Source organism: Onychomys torridus, chromosome 23 (assembly GCF_903995425.1).
Source record: "Onychomys torridus chromosome 23, mOncTor1.1, whole genome shotgun sequence".
Lineage (NCBI taxonomy): Eukaryota > Metazoa > Chordata > Mammalia > Rodentia > Cricetidae > Onychomys > Onychomys torridus.
The window spans coordinates 3,248,156-3,266,258 of NC_050465.1; the positions used below are offsets into that span (position 1 = coordinate 3,248,156).

Genomic DNA, 18,103 nt, shown 5'->3' on the forward strand with positions numbered 1-18,103 from the left:
TAGAGGTGTCTGCCGCCACTGCCTGGCTCTGTTTCCATTGTGGCTTTGAACTCACAGAAATCCAGACGGATCTCTGCCTCCGGAGTGATAGGATTAAAGGTATGTGCCTATTGGTGAAATTATTAAGGCCACTCCACGTAGTTAAAAGGGAAGTTTATTTTGTGGGGTAACTTACAAATGAAGGGGTAGGTCGCAGAGTCTGGCAAAGGTATAGGGTAGTCCGGCGATGTTCACTGGAGAACTCTGCTCGGTCCACCTCTCGCGTCCCGCGTCCCGGAACCAAGAGAGTGAGTTCTTCCCGATCCTTCGTCTTCTGCTTCCTCCTCCGCCCCACCTTGTGGGCGTGACCATTACCAAAGCCTCAGTGGGGGTTGGAACTTCCAGGCCAATGCTGGGATGGCTACCCACTACATGTGCCGCCACTGTCTGGACTCTATGTCTAATCTAATGGCTGGCTCTGTCTTCTGATCCCCTGGCAAGTTTATTAGGGTACACAATAGATCACTACAATTTAATCCTTTCCGCTGTATATGTGTATATGACCCCTCTTCTATAGGAAACCATTTAAGGAGTGTCTTATTTACATACTTCTTACAGAATGTGTTTTATGTGCACACATCTTTGACTCAAGCGATAGTCTAGATCTCATTCTGTTTTCTACTTTTCTTTTTTTTACCCAGGAATCTTTGAATCTTTGTAAGATTTTTTTTTCAGATTTTTATATTTATCTATCTGTCTGTCTGTCTGTCTATCCATCCATCCAACTATCTATTGGTTTTTCAAGACAGGATTTTTTTCTGTGTAGCTTTGTGCCTTTCCTGGAACTCACTCTATAGTCCAAGCTGGCCTTGAACTCACAGAGATCTGCCTGGCTCTGCCTCCCAAGTGCTGTGATTAAAGGCATGTGCCATCACTGCCTGGCTGTGCCACCACCGCCTGGTTTCAAATTTTTAAATTGTATTTATTCATTGTGCATGTGTACACATGTACATGCGCATGTACCATAACACGTAGATGGAGCTCACAAGACAACCTGTGCAGGCTGGTTGTCTTATTCTCACTTGTGGGTCTCAGAGCTCAGACTCAGTTGTCAGCTTTGCAGCAAGTACCTTCACTTGCTGGGTCATGTCACTGGCCTTCTAAAATTGTCCCATGTTAGCTGGGTGGTGGTGGTGGTGGTGGTGCACACCTTTAATCCCAGCACTTGGAGGCAGAGGCAGGCAGATCTCTGAATTCAAGACCAGCCTGGTCTACATAATGAGTTTCAACAGAGAAACCCTGTTTACAAACAAACAAAAACAAACAAAGGTTTTTTTCTATGTTGCTACATACCCCTCTAATCCTTGCTTCCTGCTGGTGGTACATCCTGTGTGGCCTTGATCAACCTTACCTGTCCTGTCTTCCAGGGACACTCACCCAGGCTCCCTCCAAATCTTACCCATCATATACTAGCCTGTGATCATGATCCACAGAGGTGGCCCAGGCTGAACATGTGCTACAGGCCAGGAGTGACGTTGCTGTACCATGGGATCCACTCATATTTCGTTTGCCTGAATTAATATGCCAGCTGTGCCAGCTGTACTCCCGAATGGCTGCACCATTCTGCCCTCATAGGGTCCTTATACAGCACAGGCATGGAGGGCAGCGTTTCAGCATGTATCATCTACCAGGAAATAATGCCCTATGGATGGGGTTCAGAATAGGTACCAGACACAGGCAGCAAAACTGAAGAATGGACCACAGTGTAAGATCTCAGAGACCAGAACCAGGGGGAGGTCCAGCCTTCAGAGATTTCTGCAAGCAGGTCCCCACCTTATAAATTTCTACAACTTTCTAAAAACAGTGCTTGCCAGGCAGTGGTGGCACACGCCTTTAATCCCAGCACTTGGAAGGCAGAGGCAGGTGGATCTCTACGAATCTGAGGCCAGCCTGGTCCACAGAACGAGTTCTAGGACAGCCAGGGCTACACAGAGAAACTCTGTCTCCAAACAAACAAACAAACAAACAACAACAAAAAAAAAACCAAAAAAACAAAAAAACCCAAGAACTAAAAATGGCGCTTTGGGCCTGGGAATAAGCACTCAAGACATGAATCTGGTGAGGACATTGTAAATTTAAACTATAACAACTCTATGATTAGTGTTAGACTTCTCAAAGCTTCTGCCTCTGACCATGTTTTTACTAGCTTATGGTATCCATTGATGCCCAGGACCAACCCAGCTGGATGCTGGTCAGTTACGGCATGTGAACAGTCTGCTGTCTTGCTGGGCAGCCATCTCTAGTCTACTGTAGCCCACCTCTGATATTAAAGGGTGATGTGTGGTGTATTCCGGATGCTAGCTTCCATGGACAAGGATTGCAAAAGTGGAGGCTTTGGAGAGTGGAGGGCACCGTGAAGAGGTTCTGGGAACCACAAGAGAGGACCCAGAGGGGACTGAAGACCTCCACAAAGAATGAGATGACAGGACAGTGAGCCCCGTGAGGCTGGAACAAATGTGTCTACGTTTGAGATTTATTCCTAGTGACAGTCCTGGTGATAAAATGAACTGAGCGACATGGGACCAGATACTCAGTCTCTCATGGCTTCAGTTCCTCAAACCAGTGAAGGTGATTATATCATAAAGTTTGGTAAAAGAAAGATCTTGGGAAAACACTCTCATCCTCCCATTATCTGTGTGTGCGTGAACTTCTCACGCTCTGCATACTGTCTACTGTCCTGTGGGCAACTCACTAGAAGCCCAACTTTAACTTTTATGCTAGAATTAAAAACACTTTATGTTCCCCCATCCAAAAAAGTCTTTATGCCTACAATACATTGATTTTCCTTCTCCTGGCTTGTACAGTCTGGTCGTCACTGGCTGATCTAGATGAGCTGTGCTGGGTCAAGTCGGAGCCCAGGCACCTGGGCAGGTCTGGGTCTGCTTCCTATATGTTCTTGGCCCAGGATAATGGGCATCTCTTCTTGTAAAAGATATAGGTTCCAGGCATGTCAAGGAGAGACCCATAGTTCTCTCTGCTTAGAATTGGTGTTTGTCCAACATTAAGTTGGCTAAGGCAAGTCACATGGCCTGATAGGACAAAGAATTAGGTCTCTCACATTAATGTAAGATGCTGCAAAGCCCTGAGATGAGGGTATGAATTCATACAGTCTATTCATGTGGACTTTCCCACAACAGGGAGAGTCCACTCTGTCAGAGCCTCCTTGTTTTCATGAGCCTTGGAGAAAGTGCAGCCATCGTTTCCTTAGGTAACCAATGACATCACTGGGATGCTGGTATGAGGCGCAATGTCTAGTTGTCTGCTCTGACTCCAATGACAAAAGACCCCATCTTGTCCCAATGCTTCATTGTAGTCCTGAGGAGAGGGTCGTCTGTCCAAATACCTGGTGTATATGCTGTCAGATGGCATCGTCCCCTTCTTTCAGCACCAGCGTGGTACTACCAGAGGGCGCAGAGGAAGATTTAGAGCTATCATTTCAGTATCTGCCGGGGATGTCACGTTCCCATCTCCGAGCCCTAATGCTCCTTTGATATGAGATTTTCGAAGTGCTTCATAAGCTGCTCAAATCCTTAGGAAAACTGGGTCTTACTCCACAACAGATTCAGGAGACTGAGGGGCAGGGATTTGTGCCCAGTGATCCCAGTCTCTCAGCAGGGATCACAGCCCCTGGGAGATAAAGCCAAAGGAGTCCCAAATACACACTGGTGTAAGAGGGGTCCTGGCATCCTGAGTTTCCCAGCAGGAGGGTGCTGGGGCTCAGAGACTGCTGACTGGGGCTGAGGGCAGAGCCCATACTAAGTAATCCCACAGAGTCTTCCCAAAGGCATATGAGCAAAAAGCTGGATGAAGGGGGGGGCAGGGGGAGGGGGAGATTTGAACAGGGAAGACCCCAAGGTACTGGCTGAGTGCAGGGAGAAGCACAGCCTGATGCTCCTTAGATATCTGGGTCAGGACAAATGATTTCACTGTGGCTCCCGTTCATGGATGGGACTGGGGCAGGGTTGGCATTCCTTACACCGCAGGTGTCCTTCCTAGGGCTGTGTGGCCAACCCTTCCGCTCATTACTCTGAGCTTTGGTTTTCAAGTCCTCAGTTTGAGAGCCCTGACCTGGGGCATGCTGGCAGAAATAGGACTGTGCCCAGAGAAATGGGTGCCAGGCAAATGCTCCTGCCTTCATCTCCAAGGGAAAAGAAGAGCAGGGATCCCCCCATACGGGGGAGGGGGCTCCTTCCAAACTCCAACCAAACCACCCTCGGAGCCCAAATCTTCAGCTGTCACTCATTTGTGACAAATCAAGCCTGTAGATCCTGGGAGATAAGAGTAGGGTCCACGTTGACTTCCCCTCTTCTGTCTGCTCTCTCCCAGCTGGACAGCCTTCTGCCCCTCTCAGGAGCAAGGCCCTCCTTGCTCCTGTATGATGGGACTTTGGCAGGAGCCCAGACCCACCATGCCCAACTACCCATGCCACCTTGAATTCTCCAGCTCCAGCACAAGACCTATGCCAACAAAGGGGACCCTGCCCCTCCCCAGCAAGCCTGATAGCAGGGGAGACACGGCCTGTACTCTGTAGAAGCTTGCCTGGGGCTGTCACCACCCCCTCACCTCCATCCACTCACACACAACTACCAGACTCCCCGTGATTGTTTTTATGTTCTTACTGTATCTGAATTATTATAGTTGTCTGAGCACTGGAGATGACCCAGGATAGCCACATATTTTATACAAAACCTCTAAAAGATATAAACCTGGAATGGTTTTGTATGAACTTGTAAAATTTGACACTTTTAGACAAGATCTCTTTGAAAACACTTTCCTGTGTATACTTGTGTGTGTGTGCATGTGTGCAAATGCTTGCATGTGCACATGTTAAAGAAATGATCTGGGTTACATAAACTGATTCTAAGGATGCTTTTTATAACCATGTTGAGCTCAAAAGAAGTGTTTGCATGTAACCAACTAAGATATAGACCATTCCCAGCCTGGTTGTCTTTAAAAGACAACAACAACAAAACCCACCTTATTCTGAAAGTATTTTGACTTAAGAGAATTTTGAGAACAGTGCAAAAAATTGCATTTTTCTCTCTCATTTTCCCCACAGAGCATTTTAACATATAATATACTTATCATTGTCTCTTATATAACCATTGATGTTTTTCTGAGTTATTGGAGACTTAAGAGTCCGGTAATGCCCTATTATCTTTCTCTCCTGCCGTAGCCACATTCAGCCATCAAAATCAGGATGTTAACGCTGATCCACTATCCAATCCCAAAGCTCCATTCAAATTTCTTCAACAGTCTTAGCAGCAATATAAAAATATCCCACTTGTGTATTTATGTAAACCATAAGTTACATACATAAAATGATTTCCTCCCTGGACCAATGTTCAATCTGGAGGCACATGTGACATGTACCTGTTCTGTCCCTTCAATGCTCTAAGGCTGGGCATGCTGCCATCCCTTCTTTCATGACATTTACTTTCTTTCTTTCTTTCTTTTTTTTTTTAGAACTAGCTAGTAAGTTTATAGGCTGCATCTTGATTGGAGTTCTTCAGGGCTTTCCCCATGACTAGTCTAGTCCTGTGTTCCCATCAGAACTTCTCAACAGGGGTGCTGTGCTCAACACTCCATTCAAGGAGAGGCATGGGTCGCTCTGCCCTGTTGTTGGAGTAAACTTTGAGCATGAGGCTAAGATGGCATCGACATCTCTCTCTCTCTCTCTCTCTCTCTCTCTCTCTCTCTCTCTCTCTCTGTGTGTGTGTGTGTGTGTGTGTGTGTGTGTGTGTGTGTGTGTGTGTCTCCTTGGGACTCAAACCAGAGTCCTAACACATATTAGTCTCTCTGCCACTGAGCTATATCCCCAGCCCCAGGAATTAAAGGTCATCCTAGGCTTCATAGTAAGTTCGAGGCCAGCTTAGACCATGAGTCCTTGTCTAAAATAATAAAATAAAAGAAATAACTGAAGTCAGGTATAACAGCACAATTTGTAATCCTAACACTCAGAAGCTGAGGCAAGAGGATCATGAGTTTGAGTGGAGCTTGGGATAAATAATAAGATCCTGTCTAAAATAAGCAAAAACTGATACTAGGCTAGGGGTGTAACTCCTGCGGGGGTAGATTGCTTGCCTAGTGTACCCAGGGCTCTGAATTTAATACCTAAGGTGTAAATAAAATAAGATTAGAAAATTCAGCGCGCGCGCGCGCGCTCACGCGCGCGCACACACACACACACACACACACACACACACACACACACACACACAGAGACTGTTTTGTGGAAATAGTCTGAGACTATCTAAATATCTTTTCCCTGGTTTTAGCATCCACTGGTGAAGCTTGCCTGAATCAATTATTACAGTGATGGCTGCCAAATGCTAATTGCCTTTTCCTGTCATTGGTTGGACAGTTATTAATTGGCATTCTACCATGGGAAGAGCTTTCTCCTTCGATTTATTTATATAAAGGTAGACTCATGGATTCTCATTGAACTTAGTGGACTATAACTATTTTCATTATTCATTTTAATGTTCAGAGTGTGCTGGCTTCTCTCTCCCACTGTCCTTCCTGTCAGTTCCTGACTCTTGCTGACAAATTATCTTCACGTTCGAAGCATGACTTTCCTCTCTAGAACAGTGGTCCTCAACCTTCCTAATGCTGCGACCTTTTAATATGTTATGTTGACACCTAACCATAAAAGTATTTTTGTTGGTACTTCATAACCATAATTTTGCTAATTTATGAATAATAATATAAATAGTTTTTGAGATAGAGGTTTGCCAAAAGGGTCACAACCCACAGGTTGAGAACCACTGCTCTAGAGCTGTAGATATTATGGGTTCTGCTGTACCATCTCAGCCACGGACTGCAGGGTGTTAGCTGACTGAAAGGATCTCTGAGTCTTCCTAATGGGGAAAGATGTTCATCACCCAAGGTTTGAGCAGTGTGCTCATGGCTGTTAGTGTGTCATCACCTCTAGGCCCTCTCAGCAGGCCGAGCCAAGAAATGGTGTGTGTGTGTGTGTGTGTGTGTGCATGCACATTCATTCTTTTCACCTGGAAATTCCAGGAGGGCTGGAGAGACAGTTCAGCAGTTAGGAGCACTTTCTGTGTGATCATGAGCACCAAAGTTCTGATCCCAGCACCCAGGCAGCAAGCCACACCTCCCCTAGCTCTCAGGTAGATAGAAACAGGGGGGTGTTAGTGGGCTTGCTGGCTTCCAGAAGGGGAGATAAAAAAAAAAAGATCCCTAGGTTCAGAGAGAGACTTTGCCTTAAAACAAAAAAAACAAAAAAAAAACAAAAAAAAACAAACAACAACAACAACAACAACAACAACAAAAAAAACAAGAAACAGGAGGGGTAAGTAGAAAGTGATAAAAGAATCCCTCTCTCTCTCTCTCTCTCTCTCTCTCTCTCTCTCTCTCTCACACACACACACACACACACACACACACACACACACACACACACCAAATTCACACAATCGGATCCCTTCCAATCCAACGCTAGAGAGCGCTCAGCTCCTCCCCAGCCTGGCTTGCATTCTTCTGCTGTGTCCCAGCAGGTATGGAACCAGTCCCCTGCTCCGCTGTCCCTTTGGTCTGACCATCTCCAGCGGCTTCTCAGGCTCTGGGTACCTCCTTATCTCAGCCTCCACTGTGTCTTCAGCCCAACTCCCTCTGTTTCCTTCTGCATCTTGACCATCTCCATGACCCCATCTCAGACGCTGACCCTAGCTACTTCAAAGGCAATGGAACATTGAAAATGTGTTAATAAAAAGAGGAAAAGGAACTGGGCATGGTGGGTCATGCCTGTAATCCCGGTACTTGGGAGACTGAGGCAGAAGGAGCTCAAGCTCTGGACCAGCCTTGGCTATATAGTGAATTCCAGTCCAGCCTGGGCTCCAGAGTGAAATCCTATCTCAGTGGGGGAGGGGTGGGGGCAGCTGTCTTCTAAGAAGATATCCTATAGAGGTACCAGTCTAAGCCTTATGACTGATGCAAGATTTCTGAGTCCAAAACAGTCTCCAAAACTATTACCAATCCAACCTCCTCTTTCCCCAGGCCCCTGGGTCTCTCTGGCTGGCCATGCTTCCTGAGTGTATTAGTGTTCTAACTGTACCAGCTCCCCATTCCTGCCCCTTTCTCCTTTCCACCTCCCTAATTCATAGAACAGCATCCCCTCTTGATCCACACCACAGCCAAAGTGATGTCAACCTGGCCAGCTGTGGCCGTTCACATCTGTAATCATCACACCCAGGAGGCCAAGATAGGTGGATGATGAGTTTAAGTCAAGTCTGGGCTATATAACGTGAGACCTTGAATCAAAAATAAATAAATAAAAATTAAAATATCAATTCATTTACACTACATGTATATGCACCCCAGTTCTTACATACTCCCAGAAGCTTCAAATCACTTAAAAAAAAATTCAAATGCTGCCAAAGCCGCCAGATACCCAAGGAACTATGTTCTCTCTCCCCTTTCTTCACCCGTGTTGGGTCTGTAATTCTCAGGAAGACGTTTGGCTGAGGCAGGAGGTAACTAAGCATTGAGGAGAATACTGAAGGCAGGAGGGAGGGAGAGTAAACCACCTGATGGCTGCAGAGATGGGAGAGAGACTCAGGAAAAGGTGGGACCTAGCCACAGTGAGAACCACACAGGGAGATGGCAGATCTTAGTACCCAGCGTGTGCTGAGCAGCCCAGAGCAGAACACAAAGGCCTGGCTGGCCAACCCAACTCCAAGCTTCCCTAACCCTCCCCCAGCCAGCATGCTCTCAGCTCTTCTGTCTAAATTGTCTCTGTGGAGCACCCCTAGCCCATGCCTGTCCCCTCCTTCACTATCCTTCCAACTTCCACAGACTGAGGGTCCTTGCTGAGGAGCAGAATAGTAAGAGCAACTGGCAGCAGCCCTCTGCATAGCAGACAGATTCGCGCTCACCCCCGCCTAAGTCCCACCTCCCAACTTTCTCCTTGGACTGGAAACAAGTGCTTGGCTGTAGTGGGATCGTGCACAGAGCTTCTTGTTTGGTTTAGGTTATCCACTTCACACTTCCCATCATCTGTCAAGTCTCCATGGTAACTGGATAGGCTGGCCTCAAACTGGCTATGTAGCCGAGGACGGCCTTGGATTTCTGATCCTCTCACCTCTGTCTCCTGAGTGTTGGTTTTGCAGGCCTGCAGCCCAGCTCTGGATAGTCTTTTCAATCTAAAATGAAAGCTGCCCAGACCTTCAGGAGTGACCACTCAGAGCACCATGCTTCCTGCTCGGCGGCTGGCAGACTTCCTCTCCTGTGCCCGGTCTTATTTCAGTTCTGCATTTGGAGATGGCAGACAGTGCTGACATTAAAATTATCCCCTGGGAAGTTTTAGCTTGTCTAGGGCTCTGACCTCCCTGGCCTGATCCTCCCCCTCCCCCGAGGTGTTCTCAGTCATCCCCAAGATTGAATCTGGAAAGACATACGAAGTCTGAATACCAGCTGTCCTTCGTCTTAAAGACATTAGCACCCCCCTCTTGCTGACACCCTATCCCCCAGTCCGAGGGTTAGCCCTGTGCCTGACTTTGTACCTTCTAGGATATTGAGGTCTGGCAGATGCAGATGCCAACAGGTGGGAGAACAAGGTCCAGCTGTGCCAGCTCAGCTCCTCTGCTTCCCTGCCTTTCTTTCAATGGCGAGGTCTGTGTTTATGAGGTCAGTGTAGCTCAGACCTCTGGTGGGTCATTATGTGCCCAACCAGTTCCCCTGTAAAAAGACTTGGGCTGTAATGCTGGGTTTCTCAAGGCTCTTTTGAACTTGTGGGAGAAGCAGGCACTGAAAGTGTATACCATGCCAGAGTTTTCTTATAGAAATGCTGTTTCTGGATACTCTTTATGGACATATTAATTAATTGGAGGCAAGGGAATATACTACATTTGTTTTGCAAATAGAACCAATCCTTACCTTATTTTCTTGTATGTGACTTCTGATTCTGAACATAATTCATGTCCAGTCTGTTGGTTAAGTAAGTCCCAGAGAGAGGTCTGCCTCAAGCCTGGGATATCCCAGTTACAAACTTATTTAAAGTAGAAAAAGCTTGGGGCTGAGGATGGGAGCTCAGTGGAAGGGCACTACCCAGCATGTGCCATGCCCAACACCACCACAAAAATATTTTTTCTTGGACGTGCTCGTCTTCATTTTTTCTAAATCAAGTTGCCTGCCACGTGTTCTCATTGATCTGTTAAAGAGAAAAGGAATTCATCCCTGGCCAATAAAAGCAGGTAGTCACCACAGAGCAGGAAATCTCATGGGTATCACCTTCCTGAGGGGCATCGTGTGTGAGGGAACATCAATCAATAAACAGCTCAGAAATGTGTTAGCAGCACACAGCTAACATGAGACCTTTGGAGTTCCTTCTCTATTTCAAAATGACTTGATGCATCATCTTTTAAGGCAGGCCATAGCTGCAGAATGAGGAACAACAGCTGGTGGCCTTGGCATTGAGAACCCAGGGCGGAGTCCAATGGGCGAGAAAGAGGAGGGATTATATGAGTGAGAATTGTTGAGACCATGATTGGAAAAAGCACATGAACTATGAACCAATAGCTTAAGAACCCTGGATCAGGCCCTCTGGATAAGTGAGACAGTTGATTAGCTTGAACTGTTTAGGAGGCCCCCAGGCAATGGGGCCGGGACCTGTCCTTAGTGCAAGAGCTGGCTGTTTGGAGCCTGGGACCTATGCTGGGACACTTTGCTCAGCCTGGGTGAAGGGAGGAGGGGACTGGACCTCCCTTGACTGAATCTACCAGGCTGAGCTGAATCCTCAGGGGAGTGCTTGCCCTGGAGGAGATGGGAATAAGGGGTGGGTTTAGGGGGGGAGGTGAGGGGAGGAGGAAGGACAGGGGAATCGTGACTGATATGTAAAATTAAATTAAATTATAAAATAAAAAAATAAGCAGGGCGGCGGTGGTACACACCTGTAATTCCAGCACTCGGGAGGCAGAGGCAGGTGGATCTCTGTGAGTTTGAGGCCAGCCTGGTCTACAAAGCTAGTCCAGGACAGGCTCCAAAGCTACAGAGAAACCCTGACTCGAAGAACCAAAAAAATTAAAATAAAATAAAATGAAGAACCCAGGGCCACACCCCTCCCCTGGCAGGGGACCATGATCAGGGCCTTCTCCCTCTGAGCCCCTGTCCCATGCAGCACACAGGTGCGGCTCTCCCACTGTAATCTTACATGCTGAGGATCTTCTGTGTGTACTCAGGTCCAGTCACTGCCCTGGGTTCCCATGGGGCTTAGCCAAGGGGCGCCCCAGCTAGGTGGCAAGGGGGTAAAGAATTGGAGTGAGGGTACAGGACTCTGGCCCTGGATCCCTCCCTATGAGGTCCTGTGGCCCTTCCATGGAGGTCTCCGCTCCTGCTGGGTGCTCTCTCTGGGTTCCAGCACTGGCCTTCCCCTGGGTGCTTCCAGGGGTGGAGGTGAACTGTTCTGCAGTTCGCTCTGGGACTCTGCTCCCCTACCTACCGAACTCCCAATTTTAGACAACATCTGCTTCTTACTAGGACTCTCACTAATGCCTATGTCAACTTTCTTGACGACATTTTACACTTTCAGTAGTTGAAAAAGTTTGCTGGACAGTGGTGGCGCACGCCTTCAATCCCAGCACTCGGGAGGCAGGGGCAGGCGGATCTCTGTGAGTTCCAGGATAGCCAGGGCTACACAGAGAAACCCTGTTTCAAAAAACAAAGCAAACAAATAGTTGAAAAAACACCACCTTTGGGTTTGTTTCGAGGGAAGGGGGTACACCGTGTCTCACCCCACTTCTCTATATCTCCATTCTCACAGAAGGTACCTACCCTAGTTTTATTTCCTGTTGCTGTAATAACAAAAAGCAACTTAGGAAAGGAAAGGTTTATTTTTGCTCACAATTCCACATTACGGCCCTTCATAACAGGGAAGTAAAAGTGGAAGCTAGGCGGTGGTAGCACATCTTTAATCCCAGCACTCGGGAGGCAGGGACAGGTGGATTTCTGAGTTCGAGCCCAGCCTGGTCTACAGAGCGAGTTCCACAACAACCAGGGCTACATAGAGAAACCCTGTCTTGGAAAACAAACAAATAAAAAAACAAAACAAAACAGAGAAAGGAAGGAAGGAAGGAAGGAAGGAAGGAAGGAAGGAAGGAAGGCAGCAAGAACTCAAACAGCTAATCACACCCACAGTCAAGAGCAGCGAGAAATGAATGTGTACATGTGTATATTCTGCTCAAATTCTCCACTCACTATCATACAGCCCAGGACCCAAAGCTAGAGAATGGTGCCTCCCACAGTGGGCTGGGTCTTCCCAGTCTACTAAGTTAAGACAGTACTGCTCTTGTGCACCCCACACACACATACACCACACACCCCACCCCACACCCCACACACCACAGGCTGACCAGATCTAGGTAATTCTTCATTGAGGCTCTCTTTCTAGGTAAGTCTAGATTGTGTCAAGTTCACAGTTAAGACCACTCACCACACTCACCACACTGAGTGGCGATGGCGTGCGCCTTTAATCCCAGCACTCGGGAGGCAGAGCCAGGCAAATCTCTGTGAGCTCAGGACAGACACCAAAACTACACGAAGAAACCCTGTCTTGAAAAACCAAAAACAAAAAACAAAAACAATCCCCCCAAAACAAAACAAAAACAAAAACACCCACCATAGTTCCTCCATCATTCTTCCAGGCTCCAAATTCTTGTCTGTCATTCTGATCCCATTGTAGTAACCCCACAGAGTCGGTAATTGCCAGGCAGTATGGCTAATCTGGATGTAGAATGCAGACCTGGCTCCTGTGGGGGCATGTTGGGGGGCGCTCAGGCAATTTCTAATGTAGAAAGGAACCTCTAGGCTCACTACTGAAAGACATTACTATTCTTCCTGGCCCATAGTCAGTACACTGCCACCTGGAAGACCCCTCCCAATTGTTGGTTTAGATTTAGTGGGGTTTATTAAGCTGCACCCAGTGATGGCAGCCCTTCACCCAGAGCCAGCCATTCACTGGCCACCCTGCCTGGACACAGGGCCTTTTAAACCCATCTTAAGAATGACGTACCATGGGTAGGCTACTATTTTCTGTACTGTATGGATAGAGGCATGCACTCATCTATATAGACTTCACTCCTAGGTCCGCCCCTGGGTGAGCTAGCTCATGCCCTCTACAACTCATGCCTTATACTATGGCCCTCTCTCTAGAATGTGCCTTGAATATAAAGTCCTTATGGAGAATCTTTGTTAACCCATAAGTCATAATACCAAGAGCCAGGACATATAAAGACAACGTTGTGAAAGAGCCCCTTTCTCTGGCCTATTGAGACTCATACCTTCATCTCCTGAGTGTGGAGACAGGCTGCTTCCTGCTGGCCCGTGTGATGTAACAGGTCTTCTCTTCAATTGAAATTCATCTCATATGTATTCTTTCTGGGTGCTAGAACTAGGAAGCACTCAGAGCTGTCCCTGAGCCCTGGCTCCTGAGTGGTGAATCTGCACTGTAGGTCAGACATCTGACTCTTTGAGGACATTTTTCTGTTGAATGGACTCAGACTGTCCACCTGGGATCCCTTCCTCCCTGTCTCATGCCCCTGTCTGTCTCTTTAGTTACACTTGTATGTGTGCGGATTTACTGCACACATACATAAATAACTGGCTTTGCTTGCTATAACTGAATACCACAAATGGGGTCATTTATAAAGCATAACGCTTAAGAACTGGGGATGTAGCTCAGTGGTAGAGCATCTGTCTAGCATGAACAAGGTCCTAGCAAAACACACACAAATAAAGGCTTACAGCTTTTTTTGGCTCACAGTTCTGGTGGTGGGATGTCTAGGAGCAAAGTGCTAGCCCCTATTATGAGGGCCTTCGAACTGCACTACAATATGGCACAGGGTATCATATGGCCAGACAGCAAGTGTGAATTTGCTTTCCCTGTGCTCAGAGAGCCACTGAGCCCATCATGGGGCCCCACCCTTCCAAAGGCTTTACCTCTAAATGTGACTCTAGGGATTACCTTTCCAGTATATGGACTGGGAAGGACAATCCAACTGCCCCACCCTTAGAGAGTGGTGCCTGTGGGTTGGAGAAAAGCCTCCCCAGTACGCCATTATGAACAGGCTTATGCATCCACCCAGAGGTGCCTGCTTCACCATCCTTGGCGTCTGAACTCAACTCTGTATTCCCTATCTCCTGGAAGCCTGTGTGTGTGTGCGCGCGCGCGCGCGCGCGCGCACACACACACACACACACACACACACACACCCTGGGCAGTCTGCCACCCTGGGCTGCCAGGCCCTGCTCCCTGGCTCCTGTGACTGGTGCAAACACAGGCAGTGGCCAGAGAGGGTGCCTAACAGCTCCCAGCATCCCTAGCTGCTTCCACCAGCTCTGCTTCCACGCGGCAGGGATTCCTCTCAGCTTGTCTGTTTCTAGGCTTGAGCCTGTTCACCCATTGTTTATTTTTTCCACATTGAATATGTCTGCAGTTCAATAGTGCAGCAGTTCCAGTTTCTCCCTCCCTCCCTCCCTCTCTCTCTCTCTCTCTCTCTCTCTCTCTCTCTCTCTCCTTCCCTCCCTTCCTCCCCTCCTCCCTCACTCCCTTCCCCTCTTTCTTTTTTTTACTGTTATATAAAATCATGTGCATCTCTGTTGGGTGCCTCCTAAGCCCCAAATTGCCCGCGCTTTCACACATGCGGTCCCCAGGCACTCCCACCCTGCTGAGACCCCTTTCCCAGATCCACGCGTGGGTCAGCCTACCTCGAATTTCTTTGATATTTTCATTTTTTTTCCCCAGATTCCTGGTGGCACGCCATCCATTCGGTGTACCCCCCCACACACACACACACAAGACCACACATGCTTACAACTGCTTTAACTGAATTGAGTTCAAAGGTCTTACATTTCATCAAGTTACTTCTGTTATTTCTCTCTTGTTTGCATTTGAACCATTGAAAGGATATTCTGGAAATCTCAGCGGGGACTGCCACTCAGGTGGTTAACAGTGCATACAAAAGATTGTGCAGCATGGGGCTTTGAGGAAACAAGGGAATTTAATGAAAAGAATAAACAAACGGTTTTGTTAAGCTCTCTACAGATTTGCTACAGCAGCCTAAGCCGTAACACACACACACACACACACGCACACACACACGCGCACGCGCACACACACACGCACACGCACACACACACACACACACACGCACACACAGATTTTTGTGTGCGGTGCACATGAGCACACAAGTACACTTGAAGAGAAAGAGAAGCAGACAGAGGAACCCATATGGGCGGCCTGAGTCTCACACAGACCCTGTGTCCTCACTACAGTGTGGAGGCCCCACGAGCCCGGGTTCAGAGACAAGTCTGAGAGCTTCCTGTTGGATCAGTTGTTTGTCTCATTGCTGCAGCAAAATGCCCAACAAAAGCAGCTGGAGGAAGAGAAGGGTTAGTCTGGTTTACAGTTCCAGGGGCTGCAGTCCGCCGTGATGGGGAGATGGGGAAGGTCCAGCGGGAGAAGCAGAGGGAGCTGGTCACACTGTGTCCACAGGCAGGAGGCAGAGTGATGAGTGCTGGGTCAGTTTGCTTTCCCCTTCTTATTCATTGCTGGACCTCAGTCCATGGGATGACGTCACCTACATTCTGTCCCATTCACCTGTGATCCTGATGTCACCAGGTCAGTGTCCTGCCAGGTCTCCCAGATGAAGCCCTCAAACCACCAGCAATAGGAACCTAATGTAGAAGAGGTGATGGAGTCAACCACCTGCTCGCCCTTCTGCGAGCGCTCTCTAACACAAACCATCTTCTTATTGGCCTTGTTTACCACAAGCAGTGAATCTCTTTCAGCAGGAAGGCAGCTAGCAGCCCCTAAAGAAATAGTTCCACCTCTGCTCTCCAAACCTGGAGATGAATAGAAGAGTCATTGTTGAGAAGATAGGGACAGCTGAACATGGTGGCTTATGAGGTAGCTGAGGCAGGAGGATTGTCATGAGTTTGAGGCCAGCCTGAGCTACAATGTAAGACATTGTCTTAAAATAACAAAATAAAAAGACAGGAATGAACTATGGGCAGACACTGGTGTTTGGAGGCCCAGGTGGAGGAATTGAAGACACATTAGAGAAAAGGTGTCTGTGCTGCCCCTTGTTACCTTCAGTATCTTGGTCTCTTGCTCCGATCTGGCTGCCTGGAGGGCTATTGTCTTAGCAAGGGTATGCCTAGATGAATGAAGGGGCATCTTGGTGGGGACTGGGCTAGCTGTTCAGAGAAGACCTTGAATTTCCTGCTGGAGTTCTCTCTTCTACCAACATGCAAAAGAGTCCTGGTCCCAGAGTGTTGGAACGGTAAAGCAGAGTTACTTCATCATCAACAGCAAACGCACAGTGGTCCTGCATTGCTCAGACCACTTTCTGCCTTTAGATTAAAACAGACATAATCGAGAGCTGGATAGATGGCCATGCAGTTAAGAGCACTGACTGCTCTTGCAGAGGACCCAGGGTTCAGAGCCTAGCACCCACGTGGATGGCTCACAATGATCTCTAACTCCAGTCCAAGGGATCTGATGCCCTCTTCTGGCCTCCATGAGTACTGTACTCATATGGTACACGTGCATAGATCAAGGCAAAACATCATACACATAAAATAATTTTATCTTTAAACAAAGTAGCTGTGTCTGGCATCCTAGTGCATACCTTTAATCCCAGCACTCAGGAGGCAGGAACAGACAAATCTCTGTGAGTTCCAGGCCAACTAGGGCTGCATAGGGAGACCCAAAACAAGTGAACATTACAAGAACAAATTTTCCTATCTTTAAAAATAATAGTTGTGGGGATTTTAAGCACTTGAGAGTCTAAGGCAGGAGGATGGTTGGAAGTTCGAGGCCACCTTGTGCTACACAAGCAGACCCCAGTTCAATACCTCAAATAAATAAATAAACAAGCCTTGTATGGTAGCATGTGCCCTTAATCCCAGTTACTCTGGGGGTTGAGCTAGAAGGAGGATGAACTCAAGCTCAGCCTGGATAACTCAGAGAGACTCTGACTCAAAATAAAGTTTAAAAGGGTAGGCAACAACTGTACTAGTGACCTATGACCTATTCCAGCACTCAGGAGGCAGAGACAGGAGATGGAGCACAGTGATAGGATGCTCAATTAGCATATGGAAAGCCCTGGGTTCAATTCCCGAAGCTGTAAGAATGAGTAATTAATAAACAAATAACCTGGGCCTGAGAGTGTCATTTAGTGACAGGGCTGTGCTTTGCATGTGTGAGGTCCTGAGTTCAACCTTCAATACCAAAAATAAAAAATAATTTTTAGAAATTATCTTTGTGATGGGGGGGGTAGCAAAAATAGCTCTGTTCACCACACACACACACTGAAACTATCAAAAATAGAGCTCTTGGGCCTTTGAAGGTATAGGTGATTTCTTTCAAAAATCTCTATTTCCTAAATTGGGTATAATAAAAAATATGCTATATTTGTATAGTAAAATAAAAATAATTAACAGCTGAAACGAAAAAATAGTTTTAAAAATACCCCCATTTGCACCTTTGCCAAGGGCTCCTGGGAGTCACCAGCTGCAGGATGTGCGGTGTGGGTGGAGAGCCTGAAGCCTTTTCTGGAGTATGGTCACTCCCAGTCCCTTCGGCCTCTGCTGCAGGTGGCCTTTGTGGTTGAGTGACATTCTAGTTAAAATGTGCTCTGTCCTCAGGCATCCGAAGGTGTCCCCATGAGGTTCTTCACAAAGCTGGACCAGCTCATTGAGTTCTACAAGAAGGAAAACATGGGGCTGGTGACCCACCTGCAGTACCCTGTGCCGCTGGAGGAGGAAGACGCCATCGATGAGGCCGAAGAGGACTCTGGTGGGAAGGGAGGGCGAGGTTGGCAAGGGTGGGGAGGTGCCAGCAGGACCGTGGTCTGGTCTCACAGGTGCTTACAGATCAGAAGGTCTTGCTGGCAGAGGGGGAGTATAGCACAGTAATGGTGGATGGGGACCATGGGCTCTGACGTCAGCTGTGGACCAGAAGTCCTGTTCTCCTGCTTGTTGCCTTTGTGGCTTTGAGTGACTTTGACTCTCTGAACCACAAGCTTCCCTTTAAAGAGATTAGGTG

General features: G+C 47.6%; 1 protein-coding gene across 1 annotated transcript in view; it reads left to right on the forward strand.

Annotated features, from left to right (window-relative positions):
• Inpp5d (inositol polyphosphate-5-phosphatase D) overlaps nucleotides 1–18,103 on the forward strand; it is a 111,010-nt gene that overhangs the window by 38,123 nt on the left and 54,784 nt on the right. The window contains exon 3 of the mRNA XM_036173709.1: nucleotides 17,704–17,854. Coding sequence (XP_036029602.1) covers nucleotides 17,704–17,854 — 151 coding nt within the window. The remainder of the gene's footprint in view (nucleotides 1–17,703; nucleotides 17,855–18,103) is intronic.